Raw genomic sequence first — 23,400 nt, 5'->3', positions numbered from 1 at the left:
CCGACTTGGTTGCTGTTGGCAGCAATCAATAAATCAACGGTATTTATTGAGTGCTTACTAGATAGAGAGCACTGTACTAAACACTTGGGAGAGTACAACAGAATCAGTAGGCTCAATCCCTGCCCATAACAAGCTTTCAGTCGAGATGGGGAGACAGACATTACTATAAACAAATGATTTATAATATATATTTTGAAGATATGTATGTAAGTGCTGAGGGCTTGAGAGTGAGGAGAGTGGGGAGACAGACGTTAATATAAACAAGTAATTTATAATATATATTTTGAAGGTATGTACATAAGTGCTGAGGGCTTGAGAGTGAGGAGAGTGGGGAGACAGACATTAATATAAACAAGTAGTTTATAACATAATTCAAAGATATGTACATAAGTGCTGAGGGCTTGAGAGGAGAGTGGGGAGACAGACATTAATATAATAACAATAATAATAATGGCATTTTGTTAAGCGCTTACTATGTTCTTAACTGTTCTAAGCACTAGGGGGGATACAAGGTGATCAGGTTGTCCCAAATGGGGCTCACGGTCTTAATCCCCATTTTGCAGATGAGGTAGCTTAGACCCAGAGAAGTTAAGTGACTTGCCCAAGGTCACACAGCTGAAAAGTGGTGGAACCGGGATTAGAACCCAGGACCTCTGACTCCCAAGCCTGTGCTCTTTCCACTGAGCCACGCTGCTAATATAAATAAGTAATTTATGCAAGGTGATCGGGTTGCCCCACGGGGGGCTCACAGTCTTCATCCCCATAATAATAATAATAATAATAATGATGGCATTTGTTAAGTGCTTACTATGTGCAAAGCACTGTTCTAGGCACTGGGGAGGTTGCAGGGTGATCGGGTTGTCCCCCGGGGGGCTCCCATTATTCGTCCCCATTTTGCAGATGAGGGAACTGAGGCCCAGAGAAGTGAAGTGACTTGTTGAAGGTCACCCAGCAGATAATAATAATAATGATGGCATTTATTAGGTGCTTACTATGTGCAAAGGACTGTACTAAGATCAGTGGCAGAGCTGGGATTAGACTCCCATGCCCGGGCTCTATGCACTAGGCTTCACTGCTTCTCTGTACTCTGTACTATTCTATTTATTTTATTTTGTTAATATGTTTTGTTTTGTTGTCTGTCTCCCCCTTCTAGACTGTGAGCCCGCTGTTGGGTAGGGACCGTCTCTAGATGTTGCCAACTTGTACTTCCCAAGTGCTTAGTACAGTGCTCTGCACACAGTAAGCGCTCAATAAATACGATTGAATGAATGAATGAATTTCATAATATATACTTTAAAGATAGGTACATAAGTGCTGCGGGGTTGAGAGTAGAGAGAATATTATATACCCAAAGGTGACAGACCCCAAGTACGTAGGGGAAAAGGGACTTAATTGGGAAAGGCCTCTTGGGGGAGATGTGACTGTAATAATGAAATTTGGCTTGAAGTTATTCTTAATGTAGTTTGGTATGACTTGTGAAAATTTTTTTGTTTTGGCTCTGAGGAGAGATATTGGACCATAGTTTCAAAGATCTCCAGCCTCTTTTCTCATCTACAGCATTGTCTTTGCTTTTAATAATAATAATAATAATAGTAATATTAAGCGCTTACTATGTGCAAAGCACTGTTCTAAGTGCTGGGGAGGTTACAAGGTGATCAGGTTGTCCCACGGGGGGTTCACAGTCTTCATCCCCCTTTTACAGATGAGGTAACTGAGGCACAGAGAAGTTAAGTGACTTGCCCAAAGTCACACAGCTGACAGTTGGCGGAGTCGGGATTAGAACCCATGACCTCTGAATTGAGGCTCTGACCAAGAGCCCGTGCTCTTTCCACTGAGCCACGTTACTTCTCAGCCACGTTGCTTCTCATCTGTTTACCTGCTTTTAGTCATTTGCAAAAATGAGATGAATTATGGGAGAGGGATTCATGAATAAAAGCCCTCTACAAAACCCAAAATATCATCATTATCATCATCATCTTCTCATATTCAGAGTGCAGTTGCTTTACTACGCATAGTTAATTTTTCCATAACACGTGTTTTTCCATTTTGAATAAGATAATGCAGTAAAATTGTGAAAGTAGGGATTGTGCTTCTGACAGTATGCACCTGTCCTGATACAGTGCAGTGTCTGAAGAAGCACCTGAGGTCTGCATTTGATGTTGAACATGCGGTTGGTACTAAAATGCAAGTTTTCCTTAACATGGGATTCTGCAAGGATACCTTAAATAATAATAGTGATGATGATGGTATTTGTTAAGCACTTACTGTGCGACAAGCACTGTTCTACGTGCTGGGGTACATACAAGGTAATCAGGTTGTCCTTCTTGGAGCTCACCGTCTTAATCCCCATTTATTGATGAAGTAACTGAGGCCCAGAGAAGTGAAGTGACTTGCCCAAAGTCACACAGCAGACAAGCGGCGGAGCCGGGATTAGAACCCATGACCTCTGACTCCCAAGCCGTGCTCTTTCCACTAAGCCACGCTGCTTCTCAGCAAGAACTTGACTTTTTTATGGTATTTGTTAAGCACTGACTATACGTTGGGCATTGTATGAAGCACTGGAGTAGATATTATTATTAGTATGGTATTTATTAAGTGCTTACTATGTGCCAAGCACTGTTCTAAAATAATCAAGTTGGACACATTCCATGTCCCACATAGGGCTCACAGTCTTAATCTCCATTTTACTGATGAGGTAACTGAGGCCCAGAGAAGTGAAGTGACTTGCCCAAGGTCACACAGCAGACAAGTGGCAGAGCCAGGATTAGAACCCAGGTCCTCCGGCTCCAAGGCCCGGGCTCGATCCACTAGACCATGCCGTTCTTCTCGTCTGTCTGTATCTGAGAGAATCTGGAGACTCGTGGCATCCTCCTATCCTCCCTCCACCACTTGGGAGAGGAGGAGTTTGCATCCGTTGTCATATGTTGCCGATTTGTACTTCCCGAGCGCTTAGTACAGTGCTCTGCACACAGTAAGCGCTCAATAAATACGAATGAACGAGAGGGAGTGCCAATGAAAAGCCAGCCTTCTAGACTGGGATCTGTCCATATAGTTGGGCCTGGGCACAAAGGGAGAAGTGTGAATTGCTAGGGTCAATTCAGAAGTCTGCCACCTTTTACGGGTTTATACTACTTTTTGGTGTGTTTCTTGGCAGTATTTGCTGCAGAACATTCGGGTTGGCAGCTTTATGCTTTGGTGATCCTCCACTTCTAGAATGACATGGGTATAATCGAAAATTATCCTGGATCCTAGTTAGATATTTTTCAGTTGGGTTGCCCCTATTGAAATATCACTCCCCTGTATTTTCCTGTCAAACCCCCCATTCGAGACCATATCAACTTGGAGTTAGGGAGATGTAGTCATTTATACCAGTTGAAAAATGAAGAACCCTAATTGAAGCACTGTGGCTCAGTGGAAAGAGCCCGGGGTTTGGAGTCAGAGGTCATGGGTTCAAATCCCGGCTCCGCCAATTGTCAGCTGTGGGACTTTGGGCAAGTCACTTGACTTCTCTGGGCCTCAGTTACCTCATCTGTAAAACGGGGATTAAGACTGTGAGCCCCCCGTGGGACAACCTGATCACCTTGTAACCTCCCCAGTGCTTGGAACAGTGCTTTGCACATAGTAAGTGCTTAATAAATGTCATTATTATCTTATTTACCTGTTTCATCTAGCTGTTGAGAAACTTTTTATGGCTACTAAATATTTTGGGTGTCAATTGTGTTTATGCATAATAGAGAGTAATGAGATAAGATGTGTTTTTCTAATTATCATTTTAATTATTCAATTTAATTTAATTTTAATTTTAATTATCATTGTATTATTTAATTTAATTTAATTTTAATCATGTGTAGCCCCAAATCACCTATCTTCACTAGCAACCCCCTCTTTTTCTCCAAGGCTCAACAGCCGTGTGCCTCAAGAGATAATTGAGTAGAGAATAATAGGAGGGGGAATTTCTTTTTCCTCCAACTAGCACCTTGAGGAGGAGCACAAATATCTCCCTAATGATAATAATCATAATAATAGTTGTGGTACTTTTTCCGTGCTTACTATGAGTTGGACACAGTTCCTGTCCCACATGGGGCTCACAGTCTAAGTAGGGCAGAGAACAGCTATTTCCACTATGCCACGTGGCTTCTCAAATCATTTGAGAAGTACTTTTGAGAGTACTTCTAATCATTTGAGTGTACTTCAGATCTCATACGCATTTGAAGTACTTATTTGTGAGGTAAAAATGAATAAAAAAACTTGTAACAATGCTTTCTTTTTTTCTTCCAGCTACTTTTGGGGGACTTTTGCACTGGTAAGATATATTTGCAATGGAAAGTTAACGAATACACTTAGTTTCAAATTTACTAGAGCCATGTCCTGCGCATCAAATATGGAATTGCTCCCATAAACAGCAAAATATAGAGAATTTGGAGAGTTTGCTGTATATCTCTATATATGCAAGAATAAAATGATAAAAGGCCCGGCTACGAAAAGATAATTTCTTTGAAATAAAAGTGGTCTCTCTAAGGAAATATTAATGAATCCCTCCCCCTTCACCTCCCGCATGCAGTCTTACACTCTCTGCGATGACTTGTGAGGGTTTGGAGGGGCCCCCCACTTAGATGAATGTAGCAATAATGTTTCTTTGACAACACCAGCGGATCTAGCTTCTGGCAGATCTAAGAAGGTTTGGCCACCCTGAAAATGGATCAAGATCCTAAGATGAAATGTTGATCTGTGTCAGAATTTCAGGGGTTTTGTGTGATCCTTTCTAAGCCCATTTAATGTTTAGTGATACAAGAGCAATCGGAGAAGTAGAAAAGCAAAACAAGAAGGCTAATGGGCCCATTAGGAGATCGACAAACGGAATGCTGTCTTAACTTTTGACCGAACTGTGGAAATTTTAGCAGTATTCGATCTTCTATGTGGCTTAGAGACTTCAGTTTTCCACAGGTGCCACATCCATCTTCTAGAGCACGTCTATCGATGCTGCCTATGTGCCACATTTGATATCAAATGCGAAGATAAGGTTACTAGCAGTGAACTCCTGGAACACAGTTCAGCAGCGTTGTAGCAATGCTGATCCCATCACCCCTCCGTTGGGTAGAACAAATAACAGTGAATGGATAGCGGCTGTGGGAAGAGCATGAACGAAGAGGGCAAAATAACCATTTTAACAATAGAGCAATGCAAAATGCAAAACCAGACCAGACCAACTTGGCTTACAGCAATTAAAATAAAAAATGCCTCTCAGAAAAGAGCCTTCAAGAAGATGACACCTGGAAGGACTAAAAATAGCACCAGACAATTCATATAGCTGCAAGGGACGGTCTTTCCATATACATGATATGGATATACATGATATGGAAAGAATAGGATTTCTTTGGTGTTAACAACCATCCCCATGGAGAGAAAATCTCCACCGTCAGTATTTTCATCTTTCAACCCAGAAAGGGAACGCTCTTTCTCTCTCTCTTTCTCGCCCTCTTTTCCCATAGCAGTGTTTCATGAATATGTTGTCCAAGGCGATCATTCCAAAATAGATTATTTATTATAAATGTCATTTTAATTTTTTAAAAATATTGATAAATTCATTTCGTAAAACAAGTATGGTCTTCATAGTCTTCATGCTCTTGTTTTGGATTAGCCCAATTGCATTAATAGTATTTTTCCCCACAGTACAATCCTCTTTCACAAAAACATTTGAAATTTGATCCTTAGATTTGTGGTACTGGAATATGATCATTTTGTTTTGTTTTAGTTATGTCATTTAGTCTCATTATACTCACCATTTATTCTCATTATGCTTGGGATGTGCCGTAATCTCAAGTAGTTCAATCTTTGATATATTTTTGCTATTGAACTTGAATATATTTGACTTTAGATCATTCTGAAGTCCATATATACTAGAGTAGAAATGCATCTGGAATTCAAGAAGTATATTGATTGCTATTGTGAAGTTCTATTCTAGTTTTCTTTTTTAAAAAAAAATGACCGAGTACTAGGTCATTTCAGTACTAATTTTATAACGTGTCCTTTTCTTTATATTTTTCTTTCATATTTTCAGGAGTCATATAGCAACACTTTTTGAAAATGACTGTCACTTTTCTCACCTCTCCACGTTGGAAAGGGAGATGAGTTTCCGCACTGAAATGGTTAGTTTCTCCGAAATAATTAAACCTGTATAAGTTCATAAAGAGTTAAACTATGAATTAGAAGTAATTTGATATAAGAACATAATGTTAAGAACATAAGAACACAATGCAGTGGTCTTCTTGTCAAATCCAACGGCTCCTACTCCATCCTAATCCTCCTTGACCTCTCAGCTGCCTTTGACACTGCGGACCATCTCCTCTCCTCAGCGTTACCCAACCTTGGCTTTATGGACTCCGTCCTCTCCTGGTTTTCCTGTTGTCTCTCTGGCCGTTCATTCTCAGTCTTCTTCATGGGCCCCTCCTCTCCCTCCCATCCCCTAACCGTAGGGGTCCCTCAAGGTTCAGTTCTTGGTCCCCTTCTATTCTCCATCCACACTCACTCCCTTGGAGAACTCATTCACTCCCTTGGCTTCAGCTACCATCTCTATGTGGATGACACCCAAATCTACATCTCCTCCCCTGTTCTCTCTCCCTCCCTCCAGGCTCCAGACTTGGATGTCCTCCCACCACCTCAAACTCAGCATGTCCAAGACAGAGCTCCTTATCTTCCCTCCCAAACCCTGTCCTCTCCCGAACTTTCCCGTCACTGTAGATGGCACAACCATCTTTCCCATCTCACAAGCCCATAACCTTGGTGTCACCCTCGACTCCGCTCTCTCATTCAACACACATATCCAATCCGTCACCAAAACCTGCCAGTCTCACCTTCACAATATCCCCCAAGATCTGCCCTTTCCTCTCCATCCAAACCGCTACCACATTAGTACCGTCACTCATCCTATCCCAACTGGATTACTGCATTAGCCTCCTTTCTGACCTTCCAACCTCCTGCCTCTCCCCACTCCAGTCCATACTTCACTCCACTGCCTGGATTATCTTTCTACAGAAACACTCTGGGCTTGACTCCCCTTTTTCCCCTCCTCCTCCCCATCCCCCCAGCCCTACTTCCTTCCCCTCCCCACAGCACCTGTATATATGTTTGTACAGATTTATTACTGTATTTTACTTGCACGTATTTACTATTCTATTTATTCTATTAATGATATGCGTCTAGCTCTACTTCTATTATTCTGATGACTTGACACCTGTCCACATGTTTTGTTTTGTTGTCTGTCTCCCCCTTCTAGACTGTGAGCCAGTTGTTGGGTAGGGACTGTCTCTATATGTTGCCAACTTGTACTTCCCAAGCGCTTAGTACAGTGTTCTGCACACAGTAAGTGCTCAATAAATACGATTGAATGAATGAATGTCATCTACCAAATCTGTCCTACTTCTCCAATTGCTTAGGATGGTGCTTTGCACACAGTAAGCACTCCATATTTATGAATGATTGATTGAACTTCTATCCTTATGTTTAGGGAAGGACTATCTATTATCTAGAATGTCTCCATTGACTTTTTTTGAATGGCATTGGGTAAGTGCTTACTATGTGAAGAAGCAGTGTGACTCAATGGCTAGAGCCCAGGCTTTGGAGTCAGAGGTCATGGGTTCAAATCCTGGCTCTGCCAATTGTCACCAGTGTGACTTTGGGCAAGTCACTTCACTTCTCCAGGCCTCAGTTCCCTCATCTGTAAAATGGGGATGAACCCTGTGAGCCTCCCGTGGGACAACCTGATTACCTTGTACCCCCCAGCGCTTAGAACAGTGCTTTGCACACAGTAAGTGCTTAATAAATGCCATTATTATTATTATTATTATCGTTATTATGTGCCAGGCACCGTGCTTAGTGCTGAGGTTCACACAAGATAATCAGGTTGGACACAGCCCATGTCCCTCATAGGACACACAATCTTTATCTCCGTTTTACAGATGAGGTAACTGAGGTGCAGGGAAATGAAATGACTTGTCCAAGGTCACACAGCAGACAAGCTGCAGAGCTGGGATTAGAGCCCAGGTTCTTTTGACTCCCGGGCCTGGTCTGTATCTACTAGGCCGTGCTTTTTCCCCTTCCTTGACCCCTTCCCTCTCTTTGTCCCACAAACCCTGCCACTGGGCAACATTTCGAAAACATTTTGAAGGTTTTTTTCTGTATATTTCATTCTCTTTTTGAGGCAAGATCAAAGGGCTCGCTAGATACTTAGAAGCAGCGTGGCTCAGTGGAAAGAGCCCGGGCTTGGGAGTCAGAGGTCATGGGTTCTAATCCAAGCTCTGCCACTTATCAGCTGTGTGACTTTGGGCAAGTCACTTCACTTCTCTGGGCCTCAGTTCCCTCATCTGTAAAATGGGGATGAAAGACTGTGAGCCCCATGTGGGACAACCTCGATGACCTTGTAACCTCGCAGCACTTAGAACAGTGCTCGGCACATAGTAAGCACTTAACAAATACCATAATTATTATTATTATTATTATTATTATTATTACTGAGTCCCAGAAAGAGAGTAGTGAGGAGAAACATGTAGAATTAACCAAATCTGGACTATTGATAATAATTTTTAAGATGCTTGATGTGGGTGGAAGAAACAAAAATAGAAATTACTCTGTTTAGGATTCATTAGATTGCTGTATTTTTATTCTACAGGGATTTTATTACTCTTTCTTCAAGACCCTAGTGGAAGCACCTTCATTTTCTGATGGAATCTGGATGATTATACATGATGAAGTAACAGAATATCCTCTTGTAATCAATTCGTTGAAACGCTTCAGTCTTTATCCAGAGGTAAGCCATAATTTAAAGGTAGAAATTCCATATTCTCCATTACATTATCTGCATAGTATATTATTTTTCCTCGGATAACAATGTGTGGAAATAGGGAAATACTGCCAGCTTTTTTCTGTACTAATTACAAGTGAAAAGCGAAAGTCCAGTACTACAGTTTTTGCTCCTGTGGAGCCATCAGTGGTCTAGTTGTTTTGTATGCCATGAATACAGTGCAGCTTAAACCCATCAAAAAAATTCTGCCACTTGTGCAGTGTACTTTTGCAAAATGCTATCACTGATGACCTCTCAAGATGTGTCAGTGCTTAGAACAGTGCTTTGCACATAGTAAGTGCTTAACAAATACCATTGTTATTATTATTATTATGTGACGGCATGATTCGCCCAGCATATAGAAAGCTGGAACGTCAGCTCTGGGAAGAAATTATAGTCAGCCTCCAAAGATTGGCATCTACTGTGCTGTTGTCACTGCAGTCCATCAATCAATGGTATTTATTGAGCTCTTACTATATGCAGAGCACTATACTAAGCACTCGGGAGAATCCAATACAAGAGAGTTGGTAGACATGTTCCCTGCCCATAACGAGTTTACAATCTAGAGGGGGAGTAAGGCAATAATATAAATAAATGAATTGCAGATATGTACCTAAGGGCTGTGAGGCTGAGAGTGTGGTGAATATCAAGGGCTTAATACTACAATATTGTTACATGGCTGTGAGGCATGACATCATACCAATAACCATATTAAACAACATATATACTCTCTGAGGCAACTAGCTGGAATAAAATGGCAATATTGCATCCTGGATCCTGAGTCCCTGCAACATTATGAGATGGCAGGCATCAAGGTGTGATAATAATCGGAGCCGTGGGCTTATTCTCCACGGGGGCATGGAGGAGCTGGACTAGAGTAGCCAAAGTGAGGTGATCTTCCAGACTTGCTCATTCCAGGCCTCTGACAAGACCTGGGGATTTCTTATCAGGGTTCAAAAGACCCCAAAATTGAAAGCCTGTCCCTCCCAACACTCATTATTATTACTGTTGTACATCTCAAGATCTCGTTGTGCGTCAAGCACCGTTCTAAACGCTGGGGGAGATATAAGATAATCAGGTTGGGGACAGTCCCTGTCCCACAAGGGGCTCACAGTCCAAGTAGTAGGGAGAACAGATATTGAATCCCCATTTTACAGATGAGGAAACTGAGGCACAGATAAGTTAAATGACTTTCTTAAGGACACAGAATAAGCAGTTGGCAGAGTCGGGAGTAGAACCCAGGTCATCTGGCTCCCAGCCTTTGCTCTGTCTAAGCACTTATCCTATCCCGCCTTGATTTATGTATCTGCCTCCTTGCTGACCTCCCAGCCTCCCGTTTCTCCCCACTCCAGTCCATACTTCACTCTGCTGCTTGGATCATTTTTCTATAAAAACATTCGGTCCAAGTTTTCCCACTCCTCAAGAACCTCCAGTGGTTGCCCATCCACCTCCACATCAAACAGAAACTCCTCACTGTCAGCTTTAAAGCAGTTAATCACCTTCCCCCTCTGCCCTCGCCTCACTACTCTTCTACTATAACCCAACCCACAGTCTTCGCTCCTCTAGTGTTAACCTGCTTCCTGTACCTCGATCTCACCCATCTCACCGCCGACCTGTCGCCCGTATCCTTCCTCTAACCTGGAAAACCCTCCCTCTAAATACAGCGTGGCTCAGTGGCAAGAGCCTGGACTTTGGAGTCAGAGGTCATGGGTTCAAATCCCAGCTCCGTCAATTGTCAGCCATGTGAATTTGGGCAAGTCACTTCACTTATCTGGGCCTCAGTTACCTCATCTGGAAAATGGGGATGAAGACTGTGAGCCCCCCCGTAGGACAACCTGATCATCTTGTAACCTCCCCAGCACTTAGAACAGTGCTTTGCACATAGTAAGCACTTAATAAATGCCATCATTATTATTATTATTATTATTATTACATATCTCTACAGCGCTTAGAACAGTGCTTTGCACATAGTAAGTGCTTAACAAATGCCATCATCATCATCATATCTTATGGACAATTACTCTTGCCACCTTTAAAGCCCATCTCCTACAAGAGGCTTTCCCTGACTAAGCCCTCCTTTCCTCTTTTCTCACTCCCTTCTGCGTCACCCTGACTTACTCCCTTTATTCATCTCCCCTCCCAGCCCCACAGCACTTATGTACATATGTGTAACTTTATATTGTCTCCCCCTCTAGACTGTAAGCTTGTGGTGGGCAGGGAATGGTCTGTTATATTGTTATATTGACCTCTCCCAAGTACAGTGATCTGCACACAGTAAGTGCTCAATAAATATGATTGATTGACTTGCCACTAGGCCATGTTGCTTCCCCCTAAAATCCCAACAACCTGTTTATTCAAGAGCTTAGAAAGAGAAGTTGACACTTAGGAGCCAAGCTCAACTGCATTGATGATAAATTAATACTATTCATTCATTAATTCAGTGGTATTCATTCATTCAATTGTATTTATTGAGCGCTTACTGTATGCAGAGCACTGTACTAAGCGCTTGGGAAGTACAAGCTGGCAACATTTAGAGACGGTCCCTACCCAACAACGGGCTCACAGTCTAGAAACGGGCTCATTGAGCGCTTATGTGTGCAGAGCGCTTTACTAAGTGCTCGGGAGAGTACCATATAACAATAAACAGACACATTCCCGGCCCACAATGAGCTTAACCGTCTATTTATTAGACTCTAGACTGTAATTTATTTATTTATAAATTAAAGATATGTACTTAAGTGCTGTGGGGCTGAAAGGGAGGATGAAAAAAAGGAGCATGTCCGGGTGATGAAGACGGGAGTGGGAGAAGAGGAAAGGAGGGCTTAGTCCGGGAAGGCCTCTTGGAGGAGATGTGTCTTCAATAAGATTTTGAATCAGGGGAGAGTAATTGTCTGTCAGATTTGAAGAGGGAGGGAGGTCCATGCCAGAGGCAGAGCATGGATTAGGGGTAGCCAGCGAGATAGATGAGTTTGAGGTACATTGAGAAGGTTAGCATTACAGGAGCAAACTATGCAGACTGGGTTGTAGTAGAAGAGCAGCAAGGTGAGGTGAGGGGGCGAGGCGGTTGAGTCCTTTAGAGTCAATGGCGAGGAGTTTTTGTTTGATGCTGAGGTGGATGGGCAACCACTGGAGTTTTTGAGGAGGGGGGTGACATGTCCTGAACGTTTTTGTAGAAAAAAATGATCCAGGCAGCAGAGTGAAATATGGATTGGAGTGGGGAGAGACAGAAGGCTGGGAGGTCAGCAAGGAGGTTGATAAAGTAATCAGGATGGGATAGGATAACTGAAGTGATAAGAAATGCGGAAGGGGGGATTTTAGCTATGATTGATGGATTGGAAAAGGGTAATGAACGAGAGAGAGGAGTCAATCAATCAATCAATCAATCAATCGTATTTATTGAGCGCTTACTGTGTGCAGAGCACTGTACTAAGTGCTTGGGAAGTACAAGTTGGCAACATATAGAGACAGCCCCTACCCAAAAGTGGGCTCACAGTCTAGAAGGGGGAGACAGAGAACAAAACCAAACATATTAACAAAATAAAATAAATAGAATAGATATGTACAAGTAAAATAAATAAATAAATAGAGTAATAAATATGTACAAACATGTATACATATATACAGGTGCTGTGGGGAAGGGGAGGAGATAAGACGGGGGATGGAAGGGGGGCGAGGGGGAGAGGAAAGAGGGGGCTCAGTCTGGGAAGGTCTCCTGGAGGAGGTGAGCTCTCAGTAGGGCCTTGAAGGGAGGAAGAGAGCTAGCTTGGCGGATGTGCGGAGGGAGGGAATTCCAGGCCAGGTGGATGACGTGGGCCGGGGGTCGACGGCGGGACAGGTGGGAACGAGGCACGGTGAGGAGTTTAGCGGCAGAGGAGCGAAGGGTGCGGGCTGGGCTGTAGAAGGAGAGAAGAGAGGTGAGGTAGGAGGGAGTGAGGTGATGGAGAGCCTTGAAGCCGAGGGTGAGGAGTTTCTGCCTGATAACGCCAAAGGATAACGCCAAATTTACAAGCTTGTGCGACAGGAAGGATGGTGGTGCCGTCTACAGCGGTGGGAAAGTCAAGGGGAGGACAAGGTTTGGGTGGGAAGATAAGGAGTCTTTTGGACATGTTAAACTGAGGTGACGGGAGAACATCCAAGCAGAGATGTCTTGAAGGCGGGAGGAAATGTGAGACTGAAGAGAAGGAAAGAGATCAGGGCTGGAGATGTATATTTGGGTAGCATCCGCATAGAGATGGTACTTGAAGCCATGAGAGTGAATGAGTTCTCCAAGAGCGTGGGTGTCGGTGGAGAATAGAAGGGGACCCAAAACTGAACCTTGAGGGACCCCCACAGTTAGGGGGTGGGAGGCAGAGGAGGAGCCCGCGAAAGAGGTGACTAGAGGAGAACCAGGAGAGGACAGTGTCAGTGAAACCGAGGTTGGATAATGTTTTCAGAAGAAGGGGGTCATCGACTGTGTCAGAGGCAGCTGAGCGATTGAGGAGGATTAGGATGGAGTAGAGGCCGTTGGATTTGGCAAGAAGGAGATCATTGGTGACCTTTGAGAGGGCAGTTTTTGTGGAGTGAAGGGGATAGAAGCCAGATTGGAGGGGGTGGAGGAGAGGAATTTGAGACAGTGGGTGTAGACAACTCTCTCAAGAAGTTTGGAATGATAGGAGGAGATGGGGCAATAACTGGAAAGAGCCATGGGGTCAAGGGAGGGTTTTTGTTAGGATAGGGGAGACATGGGCATGTTTGAAAGCAGTGGCGAAGGAGCCATTGGAGAGCAAACGGTTGAAGATGGCTGTTACGGAGGGAATAAAGGGATTAAGGTGTGAAGGAATGGGGTTGGATGGAGGAGGTTGAGGGAGTGGATTTTGAGAGAAGGCAAGAGATATGATGGGAAAGATGGGAAGAAGGGGCCGGAGGGGGAGAGACTGGGGAGGGACAGGGATGATTTTAGGGAGATCACGCCTGATACTGATAATAATGATGGCATTTATTAAGCACTTACTATGTGCAAAGCACTGTTCTAAGCGCTGGGGAGGTTACGAGGTGATCAGGTTGTCCCATGGTGGGGGCTCACAGTCTTCATCCCCATTTTACAGATGAGGTAACTGAGGCACAGAGAAGTTAAGTGACTTGCCCACAGTCACACAGCTGACAATTGGCAGAGCCGGGGTTTGACCCTGACCTCTGACTCCAAACCCCAGGCTCTTTCCACTAAGCCATGCTGTTTCTTTGCTTCTCTTCTCTTCTCTGATAATGTCAATTTTCTCAATAAAGTAGGTACCAACAAGCCAACAATGAAAGAATTCCCCAGGCTGTGTCTGACCTGATCCTCTTGTAATCTACTCTGGCCCTTACTACAGTATTTGGCACATAGTAGATGCTTAACACATGCCACAATTAAGACAATTGATGAAGCGCTCAGCAATGGATCATGCTGTAGAGGTGTCCAGAAAAATGTAAAGTAGTAATAATAATAATGGCATTTAGTAGGCACTTATTATGTGCAAAACACTGTTCTAAGCGCTGGGGAGGTTACAAGGTGATCAGGTTGTCCCACGGTGGGCTCACAGTCTTAATCCCCATTTTACAGATGAGGTAACTGAGGCACAGAGAAGCTAAATGACTTGCCCAAAGTCACACAGCTGACAAGTGGCAGAGCCGGGATTTGAACCCCTGACCTCTGACTCCAAAGCCCGTGCTCTTTCCACTGAGCCACGCTACTTCATCCCACCCTCAGGATGTGGTCCATCGATACCAGCGCTTGGAAGATCATGACCTGGGCCTAGTCCTCCTGGCATCCGATGCGTCATTCAGTTATTCAGTTCTTTGAGGACAAGCATGTTGCTGTAGCAAAGGAGACGTGCTGTAGGCGAAAAGAGGTTGCAAGGCGCTTCAGAATAACCAGCGACGAAGTGACCACGGGCCTCACACTTCAGCCTCCACACACTTCAGAAACCTCCAAAAGGGATGGAGGATCGAAATCTGTCCCTTCTACATCGTCCGTGCAGTTGGATCTGTGACCCTTGGGCATTTGATATTCGCCCCACCCTCAGCCCCGCAGCACTTACGTTCATATCTATAAATTATATATTTTAAATTTTTTATTTATATCTCCCTCTAGATTAAGATCGTTGTGGACAGGGAATGTGTCTGCCAACTCTATTATGTTGTTCTCTCCCAAGTGGTTAGTAGAGTGCTCTGTGCACAGTAAATGCTTAATGAATTCCATTGATTGATAATAATAATAATAATAATAATGACGGTATTTGCTAAGTGCTTAAAAATTTGATTGATTGATAATAATAATATTAATGATAATGATGGTATTTGTTAAGTGCTTAGTATGTGCTAAGCACTGCTATAAGCGCTGGGGTAAATACAAGGTTATCAGGTTGTCCCACGTGGGGCTCACAGTTTTCTCACTGTCAGAGAAGCAGCGTGGCTCAGTGGAAAGAGCACGGGCTTTGGAGTCAGAGGTCATGGGTTCAAATCCTGGCTCCGCCAATTGTCAGCTGTGTGACTTTGGGCAAGTCACTTCACTTCTCTGTGCCTCAGTTCCCTCATCTGTAAAATGAGGATTAAGACTGTGAGCCCCCCGTGGGACAAACTGATCACCTTGTAACCTCCCCAGTGCTTAGATCAGTGCTTTGCACATAGTAAGCGCTTAATAAATGCCGTTATTATTATCATTATTATTATTATCATCCCTATTTTACAGGTGATTGAGATTCTCTCATTGCTATTTATTGAGTGCCCATTGTGTGTAGAGTACTCCAGAGAGTACATGTAAAAGACATAGTCTCTGTCCTCAAGACGCTTGCAATCTAATTGCAGGCACAAAATCCCAAGTAAATATTAGGTGAAAGAATGAGAGAACTGAGACAAACGATAAACACAAGTGAATAAATCACTCAATAATAGAATTGCAGGAGTCCTGAGGTGGCAAAGCACAGTTGGAAAGGAGAGCGACTTACGTTGAGAATGCTTCTGGAAGAAGATGACTTTTTATAAGAACTTATAAGTCAGGCATTTTATGGGAAAGCTGAGGGGAAGGACAGCAGGTAGTTAAGTAGAAACCAACAGCCTTGGAGATAACGGTTAGGCATTTTTGGTTTTACCAAGCAAGGAGGAGCTGTTGGAGATTTTTGAGGATGTAGTGGAGTGGCGATTATGGCCACAAGAAAATTTTCCATTTGAAAAATTATTTTTGCCACAAGCACTTTACATCAGTAAAACTCCATGAGCACAAGGTCTAAGGACCCAAAGACTCAGATATAATTCGAACGGTTCCTAGCCTTTGTTTCCAAGCTGCTGTCGCTTCTCAGTGCTCTAACAGTTGAGAAGGCAGTAAAATGATAAATGCCGATATTTAATTTGTATCCTTTTCACCCAGTGAAAAGGAAACTGCAATTTCAATTTATGTGGGTAGTAAAATTAAAACAAAACCAAGCCAATAAAACAGAATTAATTTGCTTTTCTCTAAACTGCTTTTGCAAGCATCTAGATGGCATCTCATGCAAGTTACTGTACTTGCTTAGATTAAAAACAGATTTCCATTAGGTTAAAAAAGGAAGACCACACTAAAGACCAGATCCATCATTTTTCCAAAGATGATTCAGTCCATCACAAATGAATGAGCAAGCGTCTCTAAGCTGAATTGGCTGCATGCTGTGGATGGAATGGTTACAGCATTCATTCATTCATTCAGTCGTATTTATTGAGCGCTTACTGTGTGCAGAGCACTGTACTAAGCACTTGGGACATACAAATCAGCAACATATAGAGATGGTCCGGGGTCACAGCAGAGACAGTACAAGGTTTCAGTCAGCAAGCCCTACTCACTAACGATTGCTTGTGACATCAGCAGGTCAGTAATTCAAGATAGGATTGCAAATCTCATTCAGACTTCATGTTCATGCCTTTCTATGTACTATTTGAGAAGTAGCATTGGCCTAGTGGAAAGACACAGGCCTGGGAGCCAGGGGACCTGGGTTTTAATCCCAGTGCCGCCAGTGGCTTGCTGTGTGACCTTTGGCAAGTTGCTTTACTTCTCTGTGCCTTAGATTCCTCGACTGTAAAATGGGGATTCAATACCTGTTCTCCCTCCTACTTAGACTGTGAGCTCCATGTGGGACAGGGACTGTGCCCGACCTGATTAACTTGTATCTGCCCCAATAGTCCCTTTAATACATTAATAAGGACAATATTTGGTTCGATTGCTGGAATCTTGAGAAACAAGAATGATAATATTTTTTGACATATCCAGCTAACCGATAGATTGAGATTGCCAGCCTATTGGGCAGAGCACTAAACGGCCAATGGATGGTGAGACTTTTCAGCCACTCTACGTGAACCGCGTACGAACAAGAGAAGCAGCGTGGCTCAGTGGCAAAGAGCCCGGGCTTTGGAGTCAGAGGTCATGGGTTCAAATCCCGGCTCCACCAATTGTCAGCTGTGTAACTGTGGGCAAGGCATTTAACTTCTCTGTGCCTAAGTTACCTCATCTGTAAAATGGGGATTAAGACTGTGAGCCCCCCATGGGACAACCTGATCACCGTGTAACCTCCCCAGTGCTTAGAACAGTGCTTTGCACATAGTAAGCGCTTAATAAATGCCATTATTATTATTATTATTATCAGCAGCCTAGTACCAATACTCAAAGCCATCCAATTTCTTTGCCCATGTATGCTTCCTTTTATCAAATGTAGCGTTCTAGTTGCTGAATGAGAGGCCATTCAGGGTATATTGTTCAAAGTCATCGGCTTCTACTTTTGATTCATCATTATTGAAATGGTAACTACTAGCCAGGACCCTAGCAGCTCTTCCCTTAGATCTCCATCCACAAATGACACGGGTTGAAGTCAGTCACTGGCTCAGAGCAGCTCCAGGTTACCTGACAGCAAATGAGACTTGTTAGGTGAAGAAGGAGCTGAGTTATCGCCGGGGTCCCCAGCAGACCTCTTCCCCCACAACAGCACTAAGAAACCCAAGATCTCAGCGACAAAACGGAGAAGCAGCGTGGCTCAGTGGAAAGAGCCCGGGCTTTGGAGTCAGAAGTCAGGGGTTCAAATCTCAGCTCTGCCAACTGTCAGCCGTGTGACTTTGGGCAAGTCAATTCTCTGTGCCTCAGTTCCCTCATCTGTAAAATAGGGATTAAGACTGTGAGCCCCCTGTGGAACAACCTGACCACCTTGTAACCTCCCCAGCAATTAGAACAGTGCTTTGCACATAGTAAGCGCTTTATAAATGTCATCATCATCAGAGCCTACTGTGCCAAACTTGCACGTGTTCAGTTACTAGGGAGCGGGCACAGGACAGCTCCCAGGTGCTCAGTTCCGCCAAATCCGGTTGTGTTTCCTCATTTAATTTCCAGTTGGCACCAGCAAGTCTATCTTGGTGTAGTCTAAAGACATCCTCAGCTCTTTCCTGCCTTTATCTCGATGAGCTGGGTCCCCAGAAACAGGAATTTCCCCCCATCAGGGGCATCTGAATATTAGTCCTTTCCTTCCCCAACGGCAAAAGCAAAAATTTATGATTTATTAAAAGTCTTGGATTAAAGTGACCATATTTCCCCTACGGTCAGTCTTTTGAAAGACACACTGTAGCCAGGCCGGAGAAAAGGATTCATTTTTTGAACCAAAATTTTCTCTCCCAAAAAGGATATTTGACATTAATGTCAAGCCAATCCCAGTAAAACCTTCAAAACTTTGAAAACAATAAGACAAGAAAATTACTGACTGCAAAAGATTATTATTCCAGTTTTAACCTCTTATACAAAAATAAGATTTGAGAAAAGTGAAAATGCATTATTTTGGAAGGAAATTAAGTGCTGAAGTATAAGTCCATGTTATTACCCTCTGTTTAAACCATACATTTGATCAGTGCTTCTAATAAAAGTATATATATATATATATATATATATATAATATGTGTACATTTAATATGCAAAATTCACATTTTACAAGGTGAGTGTATAGTTTTTGATTCCTAGATGTAATTTTCATTTTTAAAAAGGAACCCTGCTTCTAAACTATGCAATCAGAGGCTGTTTGCTTTGTCTGTGCCCTCATATTTTTAATTGTCTGCAATAGGAACCTTAATTAAATTTCCAGTTTTTAATCTTTATTCAGGTTAGGGTTGAGACATTAATTCAAGGATTTGGATAGTATGGGGGAATCTTCATTGTCATAACCCATTTTGTATTAATTCATCCATTCATTCAATGACTGGCAAGTTAGACCTTTGAGTGTCAGTGCATTCGAACTGACTAATTTGCCCAAATAAAGCTCATTGTTACGGATGTACTTGGGTTAATTGTAAATAATAATAATGATGTTGGTATTTGTTAAGTGCTTACTATGTGCCGAGCACTGTTTTAAGTGCTGTGGTAGATACAGGGTTGTCCCACGTAGGGCTCACAGTCACAATCCCCATTTTACAGATGAGGGAACTGAGGCCCAGAGAAGTTAAGTGACTTGCCCAAAGTCACACAGCTGACTGGTGGTGGAGGCGGGATTAGAACCCACAACCTCTGACTCCTAAGTCCGGGCTCTTTCCACTAAGCCATGCTGCTTCTCAATCAAGCTCTACATTGATTGAGCTCTACATTAAATCAAGCTCTACATTAACTCAAGCTCTACATTGTTATTCATTCATTCAGTCGTATTTATTCATCATCATCATCAATCGTATTTATTGAGCGCTTACTGTGTGCAGAGCACTGTACTAAGCGTTTGGGAAATACAAGTTGGCAACATACAGAGATGGTCCCTACCCAACAGCAGGCTCACAATCTGGAAGCTGATAACTGTTTTCAATAGCAAAGTGGAAGGGCAATTGAATAATACAATTCATAAGTAAAAATCAAGATCCCTGAAAGCTGTCTGAAATTAATGCATTTTAAAATACCAATAGATTTGGAGTAGGATTAGATGAAGGAAAAATCAAGTGTCACCAACACCTTTATTTACTTAAACTGGGCTCTAATCTGGTTCTGCCAGTTGCCTGATGTGTGACCATGGGCAAGTCATTTAACTTATCTGTACCTCAGTTTCCTCAACTGTAAAATGAGGATTCAATCCCTATTCTCCCTCCTACTTAGACATGAGTCTCAGGTAGGCCAGGGACTCAATCCTACCTGATTAACTTTTATCTACCCCAACCCTTGGTTGACACCCTAGTAAGTGTTTAACTTAAGGCAAACAAATAAAAAAAAAAAAAACAGAAAAAACCTCATACAGAGAATCTCCTGCTCCCACACCAAATTATTTTGTAAAGGGCTTGAAGATTGCATTTGCTGCGTATTGTCTAATAAAAGGGTAGAGTAATGATTCTAATATCTACACAAACCAAACTTTCAACTGAAAGAGTTGAGCGTATCTCATCAAACCAAGTCCAGTGACTTGATTAGTTATCTTTACTTTCAACTTTAATGTATTTCCCTCCCCTAAAGAAAGGAATCCCTGCTTGACCCTTATCATGATTTTGAGTTATTAAAAAAGAAATGGTTGTGCATGATTTTTTACAACCATCATTATTCATTCATTCATTCACTTGTATTTATTGAGTGCTTACTGTGTGCAGAGCACTGTACTAAGCGCTTGGGAAGTACAAGTTGGCAACATACAGAGACGGTCCCTACACAACAATGGGCTCACAGTCTAGAAAGCCACTGCAATCAGGGCTAGACCATAACCAAGTATTGATTTTATTTTCTTAACAAATACCATCATTATTATCTATCTCGCTGCTGACTTCTGACCCACATTCTGCCCCTGTCCTGGGCACCCTCCCTCTTCATATCCAGCAGACAATTACTCTTCCCTCCCTTCAAAGCCTTATTGAAGGCACATCTCCTCCAGGAGGTCTTCCCCAAATGAGCCCTCTTTTCCTTTTCCTCCACGCCCTTCTGTGACACCCTGACTCAATCCTTTATTCATCCCTCCCCAGCCCCATAACACTTCTGTTATTCTTACTCTTATATTATTATTATGTGCCATCGAGTCCCAGACTGAGCGCCTTCCTTCCTCTCCCCCTCGTCCCCCTCTCCATCCCCCCATCTTACCTCCTTCCCTTCCCCACAGCACTTGTATATATGTTTGTACATATTTATTACTCTATTTATTTTACTTGTACATATCTATTCTATTTATTTTATTTTGTTAGTATGTTTGGTTTTGTTCTCTGTCTCCCCCTTTTAGACTGTGAGCCCACTGTTGGGTAGGGACTGTCTCTATATGTTGCCAACTTGTACTTCCCAAGCACTTAGTACAGTGCCCTGCACACAGTAAGCGCTCAATAAATACGATTGATGATGATTTTCTCTGTAAATAATGCACACAATCAGTTTCCACTCTATGAGTCTCTTTCCTAAAATCATACCTTCTCCAGAGGCCTTCCCAGACTAAACCCTTCATTTCCACTGCCCCCCTTCTTCTCTGTGTTGATGATAAACTTGGCTGTGTATCCCTTAAGCACTTTGATACTCACCCCAGCCCCACAGCACTTACATAAGTATCCTTATACTCTACTGTTTCCCCTATCCATAATCTATTTTAATTTCGGTCTCCGCCCAAGAACGTAAGCACCTTGAGGGCAAGGAACGTGTCTGTCAACTCTGTTGTAATTTTCGAAGCACTTCTAGTGCTGTGGATATATTAAGTGTTTAATAAATACCATTGCATGATCAATGAACAAGTATTATGCTGTCACGGACAACTGGAACATCACCTCTATTAATAATAATAATAATAATAATAATAGTGCCTATTATGTGCCAGGCACTGTTCTAAGCACTGGGGTGGATACAAGCAAATCGGGTTGGACACAGTCCCTGTCCCACGTGGGGCTCACAGTCTCAATCCCCATTTTCCAGATGAGGTAACTGAGGCATGGAGAAGTGAAGTGACTTGCCCAAGGTCACCCAGCAGATGAGTGGAGCCGGGTTTAGAGCCCATGACCTTCCAACTCCCAGGCCCGTGCTTCTCCACTTACTGAGCCCTCCCAGATCTTTGCTTTCTCACGTCAATCAGTGGCAGTTACTGAGCACGTTCATTCATTCATTTAATCGTATTTACCGAGTGCTTACTGTGTGCAGAGCATTGTACTAAGCTCTTAGGAGAGTACAAAATAACAGTAAGCAGACACATTCCCTGCCCACAATGAGTGTGCAGAGCACTGTCCTAAGTGCTTGGGAGAGTACAACAGAATCAGCAGACATGTTCTCTGCCCATAACAAGTTTATAGTCTAGAGGGGTCAGGTTTGGACTAGCCAGAAATATTAGAGGGAAGGGAGGCTTGGCTGTTCCTCAGCCGAACAATGAGAACCGAGAAAACAGACACGTTTTCCTACTAAAAATTGAGGTTACTGATGTTTTTAAGTAGAGTAGTAATCTTCATCTCAATCACTGGTATTTATTGAGTGCTGAGCCCTGTTCTAAGCACTTCATATCTAAAGCAACTCTTGGTATTTCCTTTGCACCAAACCCTGGGCAACTTTCACTTTGGCCCAGACAGTCTTTTAAAGAGAAAAGAATATGTTTCACCAATTACCAAAAGTTGTTTTGGACCCCATTAAAACTAAACTAATAGTAGCCAAAATGGTGTTTTCCAAAAAACTTTTAAAGCTCTGATGGGGAGGGGGGAAAGGGACAGAGAAGGTTTTTAGAAAATGCTTTTTTCCTTCTTTAGCCCAGCATAGTCATTGCTATGAAATCTTGCCCATCACCCAAAAGTTATTGCCTTGCCCCATGAGTTCAGCTCCAAACCAGGTTTTGAGCAGTAAATTTAAAATATTTTTGAATGAATCTGGTATGCTTTGACAGATTGGCTTGGAAGAAGAAGTAGTGATAATTTGATTTATTTCACTTTCTGGACTTTCATGACCCATTTAAGGTATTTTAATAATAATAATTGTTGTATTTGTTAAGTGCTTACTATGTGCCAAGCACTGGAGTCAATAAATTATATGCATACCGGACAAAATCTCTATTCCACAGTACTTAATACAGTTCCTGGCACATAGTGAATGCTTAACAAATCCCACAGTTATTATTATCATTACTATTAAGAGGGGAAGAGAACAGGTACCTTGTCCCCATCTTGCAGATGAGGAAACCAAGAAGTTAGTGACTTGCCTAAGGTCACACCGCAGAGACGTGGTGGAGCCAGGGTTACAGCCGGGTGTTCTGACTCCCAAGCCCGTCGTCTTTCCACTAGTAATAATAATAATAATTATGGGATTTGTTAAGTGTTTACTATGTGCCAGGCACTGTACTAAGCACTGGGGTGGATAAAAGCAAATTGGGTTGGACACAGTCCCTATCCCTCGTGGGGCTTACGGTCTCAAATCCCCATTTTACGGATGAGGTAACTGAGGCCCAGAGAAGTGAAGTGAGTTGCCTAAGGCCCCACAGCAGACAAGTGGCGGAGCAGGGATTAGAACCCATGACCTTCTGACTCCAAGGGCCGTGCTCTGTCTGGTACTCCGCAGTGCTTACCGAGCGAGCTCACAGGGTACTGAATGAAGTTCCTGCTTCTCATAGGGGGTCAAATTCCCGTGGAATGGCCAATAATTT

The 23,400-nt window shown here is 42.9% G+C and overlaps 1 protein-coding gene across 3 annotated transcripts in view; it reads left to right on the top strand.

The window, feature by feature from the left end:
• Nucleotides 1-4,256: 4,256 nt before the first annotated feature.
• LOC119949264 (probable C-mannosyltransferase DPY19L1) overlaps nucleotides 4,257-23,400 on the top strand; it is a 110,106-nt gene continuing 90,962 nt past the window's right edge. For all 3 annotated transcript variants that reach the window (XM_038770890.1, XM_038770899.1, XM_038770881.1), the window contains exons 1-3: nucleotides 4,257-4,303; nucleotides 6,059-6,146; nucleotides 8,666-8,803. In XM_038770890.1, the coding sequence (XP_038626818.1) occupies nucleotides 4,257-4,303; nucleotides 6,059-6,146; nucleotides 8,666-8,803 (273 nt within the window). The remainder of the gene's footprint in view (nucleotides 4,304-6,058; nucleotides 6,147-8,665; nucleotides 8,804-23,400) is intronic.

The sequence above is a fragment of the Tachyglossus aculeatus genome, chromosome 2 (genome assembly GCF_015852505.1).
Source record: "Tachyglossus aculeatus isolate mTacAcu1 chromosome 2, mTacAcu1.pri, whole genome shotgun sequence".
NCBI classification, from domain to species: domain Eukaryota; kingdom Metazoa; phylum Chordata; class Mammalia; order Monotremata; family Tachyglossidae; genus Tachyglossus; species Tachyglossus aculeatus.
Note: the sequence above shows the minus strand (reverse complement) of the source record. Positions and strands in the feature narration are given on the sequence as shown.